The 18,164-nt window shown below is 41.5% G+C and overlaps 1 protein-coding gene across 1 annotated transcript in view; it reads right to left on the reverse strand.

The window, feature by feature from the left end:
• LOC123500526 (metabotropic glutamate receptor 4-like) overlaps nt 1-18,164 on the reverse strand; it is a 182,482-nt gene that overhangs the window by 18,115 nt on the left and 146,203 nt on the right. The window contains exons 13-14 of the mRNA XM_045249219.1: nt 12,283-12,418; nt 5,445-5,599 (exon numbers count right to left, since the gene is read on the reverse strand). Coding sequence (XP_045105154.1) covers nt 5,445-5,599; nt 12,283-12,418 — 291 coding nt within the window. The remainder of the gene's footprint in view (nt 1-5,444; nt 5,600-12,282; nt 12,419-18,164) is intronic.

The raw sequence follows: 18,164 nt of genomic DNA on the forward strand, positions 1-18,164 counted from the left end.
ACAGAATCTGACAAAGCGAGCGATAATAGGGCAAGTCCGATGGTCAATACTTCGACCCACCCTATGAGCTCGTTCAAGCTCAATGTTCGGAAGCTTGAGCTTGTCCTTCAACAGTTTTGAGACTCGAATAGCGGTCTGCTCCCAAGTTGTTTGTCAAGGCCGATAATTTGCAGGTTAAGACGACGGCTATAGTCCTCTTGCCAATTGCACCTTCCTTCAAGATCCAGCACCAACTTTTCACTTGATTGAATGTCTTCTTTTAGTTTTTCTTGGTGTCTTTGTTTTTAGCTTCCTCCCTCTCGTGAAGGTTTACTTGCCTTTTCAGATCTTCAACTTCTTTCTGGGTGAATTCCAAGCTCCTAGTTACTTCCTTCACTTGCATTTCTAGAGAACTGATCTTGTCGTGCAACTGCTTCGTGGTGACTTCAAGTGCACTACGGAAGGCTTGGTCCTGAGTAGCTAGTAGCATTTTCAGAGATTTGTCGTCCATTTTGAGAAAAAAACAAATCGCTGAGAACAAGGGAGAGCTGAGAACAAGGTGGAGAGGCTAGGCAGCACGTCCGAACCTCACGGTGTCTCAGATCAGAGAGAGAGAGAGAGAGAGAGAGAGAGAGAGAGAGAAGTGACACAAATATGAAGGCCGCTGAGGGGAAGACCTATCGGGGATTCCCCGGTTGCGGCGTCGCCAAACGTCGCAGCCCGAATTACAGGATTAACACTGACGTGTGGAGAAACGCCCATCTCTCTCTCTCTCTCTCTCTCTCTGTGGCTTGTTACTACTTCCTCCTGTTTCTTATTACTATATAGTTCTCTCATGCACGTGTGTGTGTTTTGTGTGTGTAATCCTGCTTGCGCGAGTCTTTCAACAGTTTACGTATTGGTTCTCCTGTGACGCGGCACACACACACACACACACACACACACTCTCTCTCTCTCTCTCTCTCTCTCTCTCTCTCTCTCTCTCTCTCTAAAATAGACAAGTAGACATGCATCTTTTTTGTTGTTTTATTTTACTCTTTTCCACACCACCCATGAGGTAAGAGTTAAGGTGCGTTTTTTTTTTATAGAGGTTTTACCCTGTAGGCATAATCCTCTCTCAGCTATTTAATCAGACAGTTCTTCGTCAGAAGTGTCCTCCACATTGATAATAAAAGAATCCTCTAAGCAGAACTTGTTGACGCTGTAAATAATTAATTTCTCTTGACTATGAAGGTTGCGATGGCGAGTAGCGCGGACGAGATATTCACCTTCCATCCTGAGCGACAGGGAGGGGAGGAGTGACTCGATTTGACCTGGGGATTATCAGCGGTCAGGGAGGTTGACCTCACCCATGTCCAACCTTGAAAAGTAGCAACGCTGGAGAGCAGTGGTATCTATACAAAATTATTGTCTTCATTACACTAAAACAATATTCAAAGCTCTCTATACATCCTTAGTAGAAATTTAGAGGAATACACTTTTATGACGGTTCATTAAGATGTAAGTTAATAATGAGATCGAAACATGTGCTACGATGCTTGGCGACGCCGCAGCCGGGGAATCCCCGTTAGGTCTCCCCCCCCTCAGCGCCCTTCATATTTGAGTCGGACTATAGTCCCATAAGATGACAGCCTTACCCATTTGGGGCAGAAGGCTTCAAGTCCTGTGTGAAATATTTCGTCACTGGGTTCACCACCATCACCACAACCACCGCCTTTTGTCACGTGTAAACTTGAATATACGTAATACAGTAAAACTTCACTGGCGAAAAGGAAATAAATGGAGGAGGAAGTGAAAAACTACAGAGAATTCTATACTTGCTACGTGAATGGAGAAAAAAAGATACGATCGAGAAGAACAAACAAATAAAATAGAAAGAAAAATAGGAAAACACACACACACACACACACACACACGCGACAGTTGGTTGGGAGCACACTTTAAGGAGAAAGCCCGATCTTCTCCTCCCTACCCGAGAATCGAGCCCAGAGTCTCCCGAGTGCCATTGTCAAGATGATTAGTATGGTATTAATATTTAGCACTATATTCATCCTGCAGAGTGTGGACCCAGCGCGCAAGCCACTGTAGCACAGTGTGTGTGTGTGTGTGTGTGTGTGTGTGTGTGTGTGTGTGTGTGTTTGCCCTATAATGTTAAGTGTGTCACATATTATGATGGTCGATTTAACTTGTATAAACTTGAAATATTGAGAAGGGGAAATATGACAAGAGAAGGAAGATGAAGAGGAGGAGGAGGAGGAGAAAAAGGAATAATGAGAGAGAGAGAGAGAGAGAGAGAGAGAGAGAGAGAGAGAGAGAGAGAGAGAGAGAGAGAGAGATCGTGTGTTTGTGTTATCACAACAGGTTAGGAGGAATCATCTTGACCAAATTGCACGTGGAATTTATTTCAGGTTTGGACATTGCTTTGAGTCAATAAAATATTTTTTTTCTGTTCGCTATTTTGGAACATTAGTGACTTACATCTACAATGTGTCTTGTATAGGTATTATTCTATTTTTTGACCTTACTGCTGGAATAGGTTTTATTTCGTTTTTTTCTTACATTGCTGAGATATGGAAACGTTAAGATTAGGGTGGGCTAAAATGATTTGGTATTGGCAGAGTTGAAAACCCATCCAGTTATGTAATAATAGTTTGCTTTAGTGTACACATAGCCAGTAAGTGAAGCAAAATCTAGGTATGAGTGGGAATAGCATGCCCCACTGAGTCACTGTGGCCTCCTCTGCCAGATGATATTCAAAAGCAAGTAATTCATGCCGAGGGAAAAAATATTTCAGTAGTAATTCATTACCACGTAGTGCTACGGAGTTAAGGTGATCTTCATGGCATGATGATATAGGAATATGGTATCCATTATAGCAGGCAATAGAGGAGTGGAAATATAAATATTATAGTGAAAACAACACGAAAGCAAAATTGTCACAAGAAGAAGCAACCGACTCGCCAACAGCTACTGCCTATCTCACTTTGCTTTATTTTTGGTATTCCATGTGAGATTTCACTTTGTGAAGTACAAAAAAAAAAAAATTGCTTAGGGGCAAGATTTGTAAAAAGTTAATAGAAATGTTGTTTTGTGAACATAAATGTATATGTAAGACAGTAACATCACCAAGAGGTGTTCCCAGCAACCTAGTTACAGTCCTTCCAAGTGTTCAATGGATGCCATTTCGCGGCTGGAGGTTCTTCTGACGTTATTAAAGTTTCTTGAATACCGCTCCCACGAAACTTGTTGGTAGCGCGTCGGTAGTAACAAAGCCCTAACTAACAAACAGGTCTGATATCGACATCGCAACGTGGTCAGAGTAGTGGTATCCATGCACGAACACTTGTCGCTATTGGGCGTGGATGTCGCTAAACGATCAAGAGTGATCATTGGCTACCGAGGATGTGACGTCATCACAGTAGCGTCACAAGTGAAGACAGCCAATCACAAAGCAGCTTTGGGTTCTTCCTGGCTGAGGAGTATGACATTATTTATATACTTCGATACAGCGCAACGCCCCCACAGCTACTACTCACCTAGTCAACACGCTTAACAATCTTTTGATTTTGTCTACTGAACCTCATAATAAACCCTGGAAACAATGATTCACCAACATTGAGTTCTTACCCTTGGTGAAAGAGATTTAAAGTCGAGGTGCAGTGATTAACAACAAAAATCACAACAATAAAAGGAAGAGACACTGGCAGAATATAGTAGGTTAGAGGCTACACATGATTTATGGTTGAATTCCATAGCAGCAGTTACTAGAGTAGCAGGAAGTTCACACATAATGTGGTAAGAGTGGCCGCCGGCTGCTAGCCATGCGGGAAAATTTGAAATTTTGCTCTGTCTTGATATCTATTTTCGCTATTCCATGTAAAATTTCATTATGTGCATTACAAAATCATGTTTCTTGTGTGGTAATGCTTGGCTAAGGCTAAAAAAATAGGTCACTTTGTGCACTTGAAATATTTACATAAACGATAGCGAGGACTTCACTACACCTCGGTAGGTGTAGTCATTAGCGATGCTCGTTAATTAGCAACGACGTCCCACCGTTATTCGATGCATTCGTGGATAACATTTGCAAACAATATCATACTCCTCAGCGAGGGAGAACCCAAAGCTGCTTTGTAATTGGCTGTCTTCACTCGTGACGTCACGATGATGACCTCTCAACCTCGGTAGCCAATAAGCACTCTTGGATCCACGCCCAATAGCGGCAAGCGTTCATGGATACCACTTCTCTGACATCGTTGTGATGTTGCTGCAACTGAACCTGTTCGTTAGTTAAGGCTTCGTTACCACCGACGCGCTACCGACAAGTTTCGTGGATTCAACACTCGCAGCGGAATGAGGTGGCTACCTTAACATGCTTCATGGCAAAACAGACAGCACCACACTCCGGACTTCCACCCAGCTTCCTCAAATTACCACCATGAAAAACAAAAGACACTTAACGTCTTTCTGATAAAATTCTCCATACCGTTAGCCTATCTTTGTAACAGTAATATAAAAACAAATATATGAAAATAAAAGATAAACAAACATTTTCTCATGAATGCTTAGATTTAACTGTTTTGTAATAAGGTATTTCTTAGCTTCTCAATTCCTATATTTCATTGCCTGAATCTTCACACTTTTTCTGGAGTTGGATCCAAGAAACTTTAACAACGTCGGAACAACCTCCAGCCCCGAAATGGCATCTATGAACGCTTGGAGGAAGGGTAAAGAGATTGCAATCAGGTTGCTATCAGGTTGCTGGGAACACCACCTCTCGAAGTGGTGTTACTGTCTTATATGTACATTTTACGTTCATAAAAACATTTCTATTAGCTTTACAAACCTTGTCCCCAAGAAACGATTGTTTTGTAATGCACAAAATGAAATCTTACATGGAATACCAAAAATAAAGCAGATATGAGACCGGCTATAGACTTTTTTTCTTTTTCTAATTATTTATACCATGTGGGTTTTTCACGGGAGTTTATGGGCTAAAGGGAGTACTTTTTTGAGGTACCTCCTATCTCAAAGCCCACCCGCTAGGAAGCCCAACCTACACTCGGACCGTGGACAGGATTCGAACCCGTGCGCTTGGAGACCCCTCGGACCCCAAAGCGCGCATGGTTCCACTGTGACCCTATTAGCTATCATATTGCTTTCACCACGATATTTATGTTTCCATTTCTCTATTGCCTGCTATAATGGATACCATATTCCAAGCGCCATCCATTCAGCGTCGGATGGATGGAGTTTTCTCCGAAAAGTAGTACTTGCATGCACTGGCAACTGTAGTCGCTTCACCACCTGGGGTGCTTGTCATCAACCATGATCACATCTACATAGAAACTCATCTGCAAACAGGCTGTCCCATTTCTATATTGTTTTTACTCCTAACTACTTAAATCTTTTATAGGTTCACCATATCTATGTATCAAACAGCTGCCACCTCACCAGTCACTCACCTCTACATTGTTAGCAGTAGTGAAGTAGATGGGCACGAAGGCGAGCCAGATGATGCAGGTAGTATACATTGTGAATCCAATGTGCTTACTCTCGTTAAAAGCCTCTGGAATCTTGCGGGTGAGCACAGCATACACGGTACACACAACAATAAGGCCTGTATGGATAAGGAAAGGTGTTGAATTGCTGGCGATGGTGTAGTAAGAGCACTCACTGATGTAGCGAGGACGGCACTGCGGTAATTGTGTAAGGCGAGACACTGGTTTTACAAAGTAAAGATGGTGGAAGTTCTTAAGTTATCTCTAAGATAATAATGATAATAAATGAATATTTTTTTTCGGTTTATTTATTATCCAGCCTTACAGCTGAAACTCCACTCGTTACAAAGTACAACAAACATACTTCTTGATTATACACCAAACCCCATGGATATTATCAGGCCATCCCATGGAGAATCCTTCAAGTACTTATTGTAAGTTAATAGTCTATAGATCTATGTAACGAAAGAAATGACAGGCTCTAGTGTTAGGTTAAACTATTATGAAGAACATTAAAAACTGGGAGCTCTACTCTTGTACAATAATATATTTTCCAGGTATACTTGTATGGAATATTAAGCAACATCAAATAACTAGCTGGTTTCTTCACCACCATCACCACCACAAACGTAACTAGTGTTTTGGTGTTTTTAGTTGCAATGTAAGTTGCACTTAACAAAAAAAATTCAATATTCGAAAATTCATTACGCAAATTCATAAGGAATATCGAAGAGGATATCTTATAAACTTGACAACGCTTTTATCGCTGTTGACTTTAACAAAACTTATTCCGCAACGACTTATTTTCAACCAAAACTTTCCTAGCAGCTTATTCCATGACATCAGGAGGGATAATCCCTCTGGTATATTTCCTTTTATTATTTGTGGGCATGGTGTATTACCCTTGAAATAGAAGCGGTTAAATTATTGCATACCTTGACATACAGTAACAATTGTTCCATCCATACATTTTTCGTGTAAAACCACGCTACCAGCACTAACAATGTTTGGTGTCTATGCCATGACTTCACGTATCAAAGTACAGTTCAAGTATATCCAGATGAGATGGAAACGACTTCAATGAAGGATTGATTGTTGTGGCAAAAAAAAAAAAAAAAAATTTCTAGTTAAAAATCGATTTTTAAGCCATAGCGTTAACTGCAAACGTCCGTTAGTGCAACACTCAATGACAGTTATGATGGCTTGAAGACGGCTTTTAGGCTGGGTGAACACGAACCACTACTTTGTGGTCAGTGGCCGGCACAAAAAATGGTGAAGATAGAATATAATTATGTACACAACTCTATGGATGCATACACACTGACCTTTTTTTTTGAGGGGGCCGGCCACAGTAGTCAACGATGGAAAACATTATTTATTTCCAATGGCATCATGCACACGAGCCGCTTCTACTTGTAGTCAACTTGTCACCCGCGCCACAGAGTCAACTATTCTTACCGTGAGCGATGAAGGTAGAAGACATGTTTGAGTTGTTTGACTGTTAAGTATTGATTGAGGAGGTCGAGAAAAGACGAGGACTTTATGATTTTTAGCTGAAGGAATACAGCGATAAGAATATTAACGTAAAACTGTGGGCAGAGGTGTGTGAGACTGTGGTCATCGACTGGAGTAATCTTCCGCATGGAGAGTGAAATGAGAGAGATAATAAAATATACTATCTTAAAAGAAAACATTGCTCATCAGTAAATTTTATGTTACACCTGCCTGCTTGTCTGAGTCTGTCTGTGTATCTGTCTGTCTGTTAGTCTGTCTCTTTGTATGTTAGTATATATGCATATATATATGTGTGTGTATATATCTCTCCGTGTTTGTGTTAGAGTGTGTGTGTGTGTGTGTGTGTGTGTGTGTGTGTGTGTGTGTGTGTGTGTGTGTGTGTGTGTGTGTGTTTTATGCAAGAGGGAGACCTGCCAAGGGCAACAAAACATAAGAAAAAAAGCCCACTGAAACTGCAGGTTCCCTAAAAGATTTCAAAGTAAATAGCCAAAAAAATAGGGACAAATGTTATGAAACCTCCCTCTTAAAAGAAGTCAAGTCGTACAAAGATGGAAATACAGAAGCAGGCAGGGAGTTCTAGAGTTTACCAATCAAAGGTATGAATGATTAAGAGTACTGGTTAACTCTTTCGTTAGAAAGTTGGACAGAATAGGGATGAGAGGAAGAAGAAAGCCTTGTGCAGCGAGGCCGCAGGAGGAAGAGAGACATGCAGTTAGCAAGATCAGTAGAGCAGTTAGCATGAAAATAGCGATAAAGACTGAAACAGTTGCAACATTTCGGCGGTGAGAAAGAAGCTGAAGATAGTCAGTCAGAGAAGGGGAATTGATGAGACGAAAAACTTTTGATTCCACCCTACCTAATAAAACTGTGTGAGTGAAACACCACCAGGCTTACAAGGACGGATAAAGGACTTGTACAAAGTTAGCAGTTGGAGGGGCTATAAAAACTGGCGGAGACGCCTCAGAACGACTAACAAGGAAGCTGTTTTAGCAAGAGATGAGATGTGAAGTTTCCAGTTAAGATTATGAGTAAAGCACAGACCCTAGATATTGAGTGTGGAAGAAGGAGACAGTTAAGTCTCATTGAAAAAGAAGTGATGGTTGTCTGGAAGGTTGTGTCGAGTTGATAGATGAAGGAATTGAATTTTTAAGGCATTTGAGGCATCTGAAGCGTCCCTGCATGATTTGTTGACTTCCTGAAGGGTTGGTCGTCTCTAAAAGGACGTGGAAAGATGTAGGGTGGTATCATCAGCACAGAAGTGGATAAGACAAGAAGTTTGGTTAAGAAGGTCAATAACGAATAACAGAGAGTAGGTGATATGACATGACCCTGAGGATCACCACTATTAATAGATTTAGAAGAAAACAGTGGCCGTCAACGACGGTTGCAATAGAACGGTCAGAACGGAAATTTGAGATGCAGTTGCAGAGAACAGAAACCGTAGTAGGGAAGTTTGGGAATCAAAGTTTCCTCCAGACTTTATCAAATACTTTTGATATGTCTAGCGCAACAGCAAAAGTTTTACCGAAATCTCCAAATGAGCATGACCAAGACTCAATAAGGAAAGCCATAAGATCACTAGTAGAAGCGACCTTGACGAAAGTCATAGTGGTGATCACACAGAAGAGTGTGAAGTGACACATATATGTTTGAGAATCTTCCTATTGAGGATAGATAAAAGGAAAAAAATTAGAAAACGAAATATTCAATGTCATAGGACAATAGTTTAAGGGATTAGAACGATCACAAACAAGACAAGATGCAAGCACAGAAGCACAGTTTTTGAGAACAATGGGAGGGACCCCATCAGGTCCATAAGCCTTCCGAGAGTTTAGGCCAGAAAGGGCATGGAAAACATCATTAAGAAGAATTTTGATTGAAGACACAAAATAATCAGAAAGAGAAGGAGAGGGATGGACACGTCCAGAATTATCCAAGTAGAGTTTTTAGCAAAGGTTTGAGAGAAGAGTTCAGCGTTTAGAGACAGATGAGATGGCAGTGGTGCCATCGAGATGAAATAAAAGAGGGAAAGAGAAAGAACTAAAGTTATTAGAGATGTTTTTTACTGAAGTTTGAAAGATTTTGACATTTTTTATTTATGAAGGAGTGTTTGGCAAGTTGAAGAACCGACTTGGCATGATTCCGAGCCGAAATATAAAGTGCATGAGATTCAGGAGATAGCAGACTCAAGTACCTTTTGTGGGCAACCTCTATATCATGTATAGCACGAGAATATAAATCAAGATTTAGAAGGTTTAAGTTGAGAAAAAGAATGAGGAATGTAAGCCTCCATGCCAGACACTATCACCTCCGTTATACGTTCAGCACACAGAGATGGGTCTCTGACATGGAAACAGTAATCATTCCAGAGAAAATCAGCATAATACCTTCTCAGGTCCCCCCTTCTGACAAAGGCAAAATATCAGAGGCACTTCCGCTTTGCGGAATCGTGAGGAGGGATTGGATAAATAGGACAAGATTTAGAGATGAGATTGTGATCGGAGGAGCCCAACGGAGAAGATAGAGTAACAACATAAGCTGAAGAATTAGAGGTGAGGAAAAAATCAAGAATGTTGGGCGTCTCCAAGACGGTCAGGGATACGAGTAGGGTGTTGGACCAGTTGTTCTAGGTGTATGTATAATAATAATAATAATAATAATAGTAAAAATATGCGGTTTACTTGAATTGAAGTATATACATACTGAAAATATACTACATTGGTGGTTGAAGGTGTTGTGTCCTGCCCCGGCGAGACTAACGCAGTCACTCCGCTAATCAGCTTGACCTGACGCCAGCCTCACTAGATGAGGTCACTGCTTAGATCTTGGGACCATGTGAAGTCAGTCATTACCTAGCTCTCCACGACTTACCACCACCTACACCTCAGTTCGTCCCGTCAATACCTAATAACGTGTGCTTTATTAAACAGCAGAGTAAGACAATGTGGTTTACTTATCCATGCACGCCGTGGCTAGAGTGAATACTAGAGGGAATAATTAAGAATAGAATACTAGCCTAACGGTTTACGACTCGCACCATGGTGGGGATCGCACTGTGGTAGAATCGATCCGCGTGCGGTGCCCTCAAGGGCACAATCACATTGTGGTGTCTTGTGGCATGGACTGGTTGAGATGCTTCATGTGAGAGCAGGTGGCGTAGGCGTAGGTGGCGTAGCAGATCCCTCCCTAGTTTATGAAGGGTTCTTCAGTATCTAGCAGACAACTTGGGCAGACTCAGGGTGGTTAGGGCGTGGTCGTAAATGATGTAGGCAGGGCCGAGGATGACCTGCACGCCCTTTTTTGCAGCTGCCCTCCAGCTGCTGCTGTTAAGTGAAGCTGAGAGAGGAGGACCACACTTGGGAGGCATACATGATTCTGAGGAGGATGAAATTGAGATACACTCCCCTTAACTTGTCTGCTGGAGTCTCAAGCATGTATTGTCTGTAGGCTGCTGACTTCACTGTGGTAGTGACACGCTACTTCCACGTCAGCTGGTCATCAACCGTCACACTAAGACACTTGGCTGACCGGACCACTTGGAGGCAATGAGGGCCCAGAGTGAGCTGGGGAAGGGGGACTGCCACAGAGGAGATACAGACATGCATCACCACTGTCTTGCTATGGTTGATTATTATTTCTTCAGTCCACACCTGTATCTACTCCAGCGTTGTTTGGAGTACCAAGTAGTCTGGGTCTTTGTTGTCAATTGGCACGCCCTCGGTGCAGTCGTCTACGTAGTTCCAGCGATGATGAGTGTTCGTCAGAGCGTCATTAATCAGTACTAGGAAACACAGTGGACCCATCTTGGTGCCCTTGGGGACTCCATACGTTAGCTGTTGGAAGGAAGATATGCAACCCTGATAGCGTACAGCTTGTCGCCTGTTTGTGAGATGGGGAGGGAGACCCAGACAGATAGCTTTGTTGACGTCAACAAGATTAAAGGCTTTCCTAAAGTCCACAAAAGCAAAAGCTAGAGATGTATTTCGTTTGTCCAGGTGACTGTGAATGAATTCAAGGAAGCTGATTAGGAAGTGAGAGGTGGAACTGGCCCTAATATTGCCAAACTGTTGTATGTCTAAAGAGTTACTAATTTTGTTGTACACAGTTTTAAAAATGAGGCTAGGGATCGGTACGATACCGACTGGCCTGAGGTCAATGAGTTACTGTGGAGTGGGAGTTTTAGGGTTGGGTGTAACAAATGATGTTTTCCAGTCCACGGGGGCATGAGTGCTGAGAGAGAGATGCATGTATTATTGAACTAAGATGAGTGGGTAGTTCTGGAGTAAATTCCTTATAAATCCTAATGTGAAGATCAGTAGAAGTAGTGGAACGAGGTTTAAGTTTAAGTAATCTTTTGAATATATCCATCAGCTGGACTGGGAGGAGGAGAGGGAGCGGGAGGTAGGCAGAGAGGAATGGAGTGGTGGGAGAGTTTGACAGATCGAGGCAAAGAGAGAGTTGATCTCATCTGCCACCTGATTAGTGGGTAGGTATGAAGTACAGGGAAGAAAAGGGGAATGCTTTCATGGTCCACACACGGCTTTAAATCTTACAGACTATTGTCTGTTGTCGGCAAGCTAAAGTTGGTGAATTTTATTTTGATAATGCCTTGCCTTCGTGATCTTGATCTCTCTTATCGCACTATTCCTTGCTTTCCTGTACTAGACTAGGCGAGAGTGAAAGACCTAATTCCGCTGACTTAAGAGTCTTTTGATGCCGGGCGTCATCCACGGGCATCAGACGAGTGCACTGTGACGTTCTTTGCTGGGAAATAGCGGTGAAAGGCTTCCGTGGTGAATATGTATGTGTGTGTGTGTGTGTGTGTGTGTGTGTGTGTGTGTGTGTTTATAGAGTAAATATTAGGTACCTTCTTATTATATGATGACACTGACTTAAGCAGTGGCCACTACCAAAACTTTTCTCGGCAATCAATTTTTGTGGCGGCCATTTATCGCTGCGGCCACTGACAATAAAAAAGTGGTTCATGTGCATCCAGCCTTAATTAAATGACTCCAGTACAGCGCGCCACCCAAAGTGGGAAGTTTGAATTAACGGCCTCGTAACAACTAGATCCGGTCTCCCATATATATATATATATATATATATATATATATATATATATATATATATATATATATATATATATATATATATATATATATATATATATATATATATATATATATATATTTATTTATTTATTTATTTATTTATTCATTTCTGACAACTTCCAAAGGAATTACTAAAAAGCAAAGGAATGTGAAGAAGAATAGAGGGAAGAACTCACCGATGGGGTAGGCGAAGGCAATAACATAGGAGGCGTTGATGGAGGCAGCACACACCAGAAAGTTGTCCTCCCTCACCAGATAATGATGAACCGCGGTGGGCTGGCTGACCATACACCACACGCTCGTCACCACCACCTAAACACAACACACACACACACACACACACACACACACACACACACACACACACAAAGAGAGAGGTTGTGATTGTAAAGCGAGCCACCTACCTGTGTGTGTGTGTGTGTGTGTGTGTGTGTGTGTGTGTGTGTGTGTGTGTGTGTGTGTGTTTTTACGTAGGGAAAAGGGCCAGCCAAGAGCAAAAAAGAGAAAGTTAGAAAAAAGCCCACTTGAACGTTGGCTCTCCAAAGAGTACAAAAAGTGCCGAAACCGTCAGCCAGAATTAGGGGAGCAAATGCCTCGATACCTCCCTCTTAAAAGAAGACAAGTTATAGGAATTTGGAAATACAGATGCAGGGAAAGAGTTCCAGAGTTTATCAGTGAAAGGGATGAATGATTGAGCGTACCGGTTAACTCTTGCATTAGAGAGTTGGACAGAATAGGGATGAGAGGAAGAAGAAAGCCTTGTGCAGCGTGGCCGCAGGAGGAGGGGAGGCATGCAGTTAGCAATATCAGTAGAACAGTTACCATGAAAATAGCGATAAAATATAAAAAGGGATGCAACATTTCGGCGGTGAGAAAGAGACTGAAGACAGTTAGTCAGAGGAGGGAGTTGATGAGACGAAGAGCTTTCGATTCCACCCTATCAAGCAAAGCTGTGTGACTGGAACCCCCAAACATGCGAAGAGTACTCCATACAGGGACGGATAAGGCCCTTATACAGAGTAAGCAGTTGGAGGGCGAGAAAAACTGGCGGAGACGCCTCAGAACACCTAATTTCATAGAAGCTGTTTTAGCAAGAGATGAGATGTGAAGTTTCCAGTTAAGATTATGAGCAAAGGACAGACCGAGGATATTCATTGTGGAAGAGGAGACAGTTGAGTGTCATTGAAGAAGAGGGATAGTTGTCTGGAAGGTTGTGTCGAGTTGATAGATGGAGGAATTGAGTTTTGAGGCATTGAAAACTACTAGATTTTCTCTGCCCCAATCGGAAATTTTAGAAAGATCGGAAGTCAGGCGTTCTGTGGCGTCCCCGCGTGATCTGTTAATTTCCTGAAGGGTTGGACGTCTCTGAAAGAACGTGGAAAAATGTAGGGTGGTATCATAAGCGTAGGAGTGGATAGGGCAAGAAGTTTGGTTAAGAAGGTCATTAATGAATAATAAAAGAGAGTGGGTGACAGGACAGAACCCTGAGGAGAAGAACAGTAGCCGTCTACCACAGCAGCAATAGAGCGGTCGGAAAGGAAACATGAAATAAAGTTGCAGAGAGAAGGATAGAAGCCGTAAGAGGGCAGTTTTGAAATCAAAGCTTTATGCCAGACTCTATCAAAAGCTTTTGATATGTCTAACGCAACAGCAAAAGTTTCACCGAAATCTCTAAAAGAGGATGACCAAGACTCAATAAGGAAAGCCAGAAGATCACCAGTAGAGCGACCTTGACGGAAGCCATACTGGCGATCAGACAGAAGATTGTGAAGTGACAGATGTTTGAGAATCTTCCTATTCAGGATAGATTCAAAAACTTTAGACAAGCAAGAGATTAAAGCTATAGGACGGTAGTTTGAGGGGTTAGAACGGTCACCCTTTTTAGGAACAGGCTGAATGTAGGCGAACTTCCAGCAGGAAAGAAAGGTAGAAGTCGATAGACAAAGTTGGAAGAGTTTGGCCAGGCAAGGTGCAAGCACAGAAGCACAGTTTTTGAGAAAAATAGGAGGGACCCCATCAGGTCCATAAGCCAGCAAGGGCATGGAAAACATCATTACGAAGAATTTTGATTGTAGACATGAAATAGTCAGAGGGAGGAGGAGAGGGAGGGACAAGCCCAGAATCGTCCAAGGTGGAGTTGTGAGCAAAGGTTTGAGAAAAGAGTTCAGCTTTAGAGACAGAAGAGATGGCAGTGGTGCCATCAGGATGAAATAAAGGAGGGAAAGATGAAGAAGTGAAGTTATTTGAGATGTTTTTGGCTAGATGCCAGAAGAGTTTGAGTTTGAAAGATTTTGACATTTCCTATTTATGAAAGTGTTTGGCAAGTTGAAGAACAGACTTGGCATGATTCCGGGCAGAGATATAAAGTGCATGAAATTCAGGATATGGAAGGCTCAAATACCTTTTGTGGGCAACCTCTCTATCATGTATAGCATGAGAACAGGCTGAGTTAAACCAAGGTTTAGAAGGTTTAGGTTGAGAAAAAGAATGAGGAATGTACGCCTCCATGCCAGATACTAACACCTCTGTTATGCGTTCAGCACAAAGAGATGGGTCTCTGACACGGAAGCAATAATCATTCCAGGGTGTGTGTGTGTGTGTGTGTGTGTGTGTGTGTGTGTGTGTGTGTGTGTGTGTGTGTGTGTGTGTGTGTGTGTGTGTGTGATGATAATAATAATAATAATAATAACAATCATAGTAATACTACTACTACTACTAATAATTATTATTATTATTATTGTTATTATTATTATTATTATTATTATTATTATTATCATTATTATTATAATTATTATTATTATAGTAATAATGATAATGATGATTATAATGATATGCAGTTGATTTATTTGGTAACATTATAGCTAAAACTACATATTTATGTATGATATACTAATGCTACTGTGACACATTCACGTATGTGAGCCATGTATCCTCCCGTATGTAGAATTTTCCCCATACGGCAAACACCTCGTAAAAACTACGTAACACGCTCGTGGTTCGGGAAACATCTGGGCGTATCGGGGGAATGCACGCGGGTGTCACGTACCTCTCACCGGGTGGCGCGGTATCGTTAGAACATGTTCCAAATATACGGTGGTGTCTATGTCAAATTGTCAGTATATGTGCGAATAGCCGCACCACGTGATCCGTACGTGGATAGTACCGCAAGCGTACCAGCTTTACGCTTCCTGCTGCGCCGGAGCCTTGCTGGAGTCAAGCACTAGCTTGCCCCACATGCAGTTCCTGAGTTTACGAGCCAAACCATGCTACCCAAGCGTTCCTGCCAATGTGCACCCACGTAGAACCAGGCATATAAAAGCTGTGAGTTGGCCATACGTCGACAGTTTACGTACTGTCTGTCTGTGTGACAGAACTCAACGCACCACTCCATCGCTTGCAGCAGTAGGTAGTGTTTTGTCGGTGTGTATACTGTGTTGACATGTTTGGTGTTTCTGTGCGTATCACTTTGTGCATGATGTGTTTAGAGGTATTTTGCCTGTCTGTCATTGATTTCGCATGTGCTAATCTGCAAATAAAGATCAAAATATGCATTTTCATACCCTTTATGTTTTTTTTTTTTTTTATATCAGTATGCAAATGCAATGCAACTAATAAAAAAATATAACATATAAAGCTATATAAAATAATATCGATAATGATTGCAATTTATACTGAGAAAATTAATAAACGCAGATATACATACCAATGAAACGAATACAATGAAACGGGAAAGTAAAATATAGAAGGTGAAATATGGAAACAATACTGGATATACCGGAAAATTGACTGTTGTTTGATAGCCTTTTTATGACTTTCATTAATAATAGCAGAAAGTAAATGCAATGTATATAATTCACGATATGCATATAAAATAGAGAATTGTAATTAAATATTGTAATATATACTGAAAGAATTAATAAATGCAGGTATACATATGAATAGAATACAACGATAAAAGAAAGTGCTGCAGCAACTGATTCTCTGGGAGGTGTGGTTGTCAAATGTGTACATGGCAGATATTCACCATGTTGTCGTTATGCTGTGCAGGTACTGCGTGCCTCATACCAGTGAATGCGTGACACATACCAGTGTCGTACGTGCAACGGCAGTTGGTGCTGGTGGGGCGTGGCCTATTTCCTCGTAAGCACCCTGTGTGTCCTGCGTGCATCCCAGGTGCTTCTGATTGCATAAACACTTGGTAGATCGTCCAGTGACACATTGTTGATGTGGGGGGAGGGTAAACCATTATAAAATAATAAAACTGCCTGCGCCACTAATGGGCGGAAGCTGAACAGCGCTTCTCATACACTCTTCAAGTGTGCCTACAGGCGCTATAGGCCTTACCGTAAAAAAAAAAAAAATAAATAAAAAAAAAAAAATTATGGCCGCGTATCTCCATGGAGGATGAATGATACATAAATAAATTATGGCCACGTATCTCCATGGAGGATAAGTGGATCACATACGTGAACGTGTAACAGTAGTATAATACACACACATACACAACACACACGGTGTTACTCCTTCCACACAGTTTTATTAGATATGGTGGAATTAAAAGTTTTTCGTCTTATAAATTCTTTTTTTTCTGACTGTCTTCAGTTCCACCGCAATTTTGCATTTCATGCCATCTTCAACCACTATTTCCATGCCAACTGCTCTTTTGATCTTGGTAACTGCATGTCTCTCCTGTTCTTGTGGCTTCGCTGCACAAGACTTTCTTATTCTCACACCTATTCTGCCCACCTCTCTAATGCAAGAGTTAACCAGTATTTTCAACAGTTTATATCTTTCTCCTAGTAACTCTGGAACTCCCTACCTGATTCTGTATTTCTATCTTCCTATGGCTTCAACTCATCTAAGAGGGAAATTTCAAGACATTTATCTCTGTTATTTTTTTGGCTAGCCCTCTCTAACCTGCATTGGGACTAACGAGACTTTTCTCTATTCTTTCCATTGCCTTTGGTTAGCTTTCCAAGATTGCATAAAAAACTACATAATCTTAATAAGCATGTCTAACCCCTATAATGATGTCTTGCAACTTAATACTGTGGTTGGTGGATGGCGCCACAGCAACTTTGTGAATTAGGCCAAGGATGATCAGGCCACCCTGTGTGTATTCCTTGTTGCTGGTCATTACTTCCAATTTACACCAGATACCTTATCACTGTTAGGTGAACAAGGGCAATACTAGAAAGAAATCTGCCCAAACTTTTGTCCTTACCCAGGATTAGAGACTGAGCCTTCCCGATTGTGGGTTGGATGTGCTAACAACTGTGCCACTAGACTGTGTGTGTGTGTGTGTGTGTGTGTGTGTGTGTGTGTGTGTGTGTGTGTGTGTGTGTGTGTATAAATATGATGCCTAATTTCACTAACACACACACACAAAAAAAAGAAAAATACAGCGGTCAGTTTTAAAGAGAGGAAAACAGGATTTCATAATCAATTCCCTTCTGGAAGTCATGCGTCTGCCTCTCAATTGACACAACATAAAGTGGAATTTGGTGTAAAAGATGATCTTTTGAGGTGAAAAAGAGGTACCTCTGTGCCGAAATGGTACGTGTCCTTACTTGCCAACATTGTTGCCAGCACAGTGTAGCTATGTGTTCATCCCTAGCCTGTCCCGATAACCTTTAATTTTATTAACTCATAAAAAGTTCCAGGCTCTGTGCTATGACAATTGAACAAATATCAGCGTATGCGCTTTAATTACTCCCTTTTGTCACCTCTTGCAACCCTACGATTCGGTAATCGTGGCCTACACTATTTATTTTTTATTTATTTTTTATTATTATTATTATTTTTTTTTTTTTTTTTTTTTTTTTTACGGCTCTCTTGGTGATGCACGAGCCCTTTTTCCTTTTCCGGGTTTTACCTGGTTTGATTGACGTTGCTGCATAGGTTGCATTTCTTGTAGTCTTGACAGCCTACATAAGTTACGGTAGCTTAATTTCGTCACGGCTCTCGTGGTGCCCGCACGAACCCCTTTTGATAGTTTTCTGTCCATTGCCTCGCTCTTTTTGGCGTTTACCCGTAGTCTCTAGTTACAGGAGATTTT

Source organism: Portunus trituberculatus, unplaced genomic scaffold (assembly GCF_017591435.1).
Source record: "Portunus trituberculatus isolate SZX2019 unplaced genomic scaffold, ASM1759143v1 PGA_scaffold_393__7_contigs__length_557757, whole genome shotgun sequence".
Taxonomy (NCBI): domain Eukaryota; kingdom Metazoa; phylum Arthropoda; class Malacostraca; order Decapoda; family Portunidae; genus Portunus; species Portunus trituberculatus.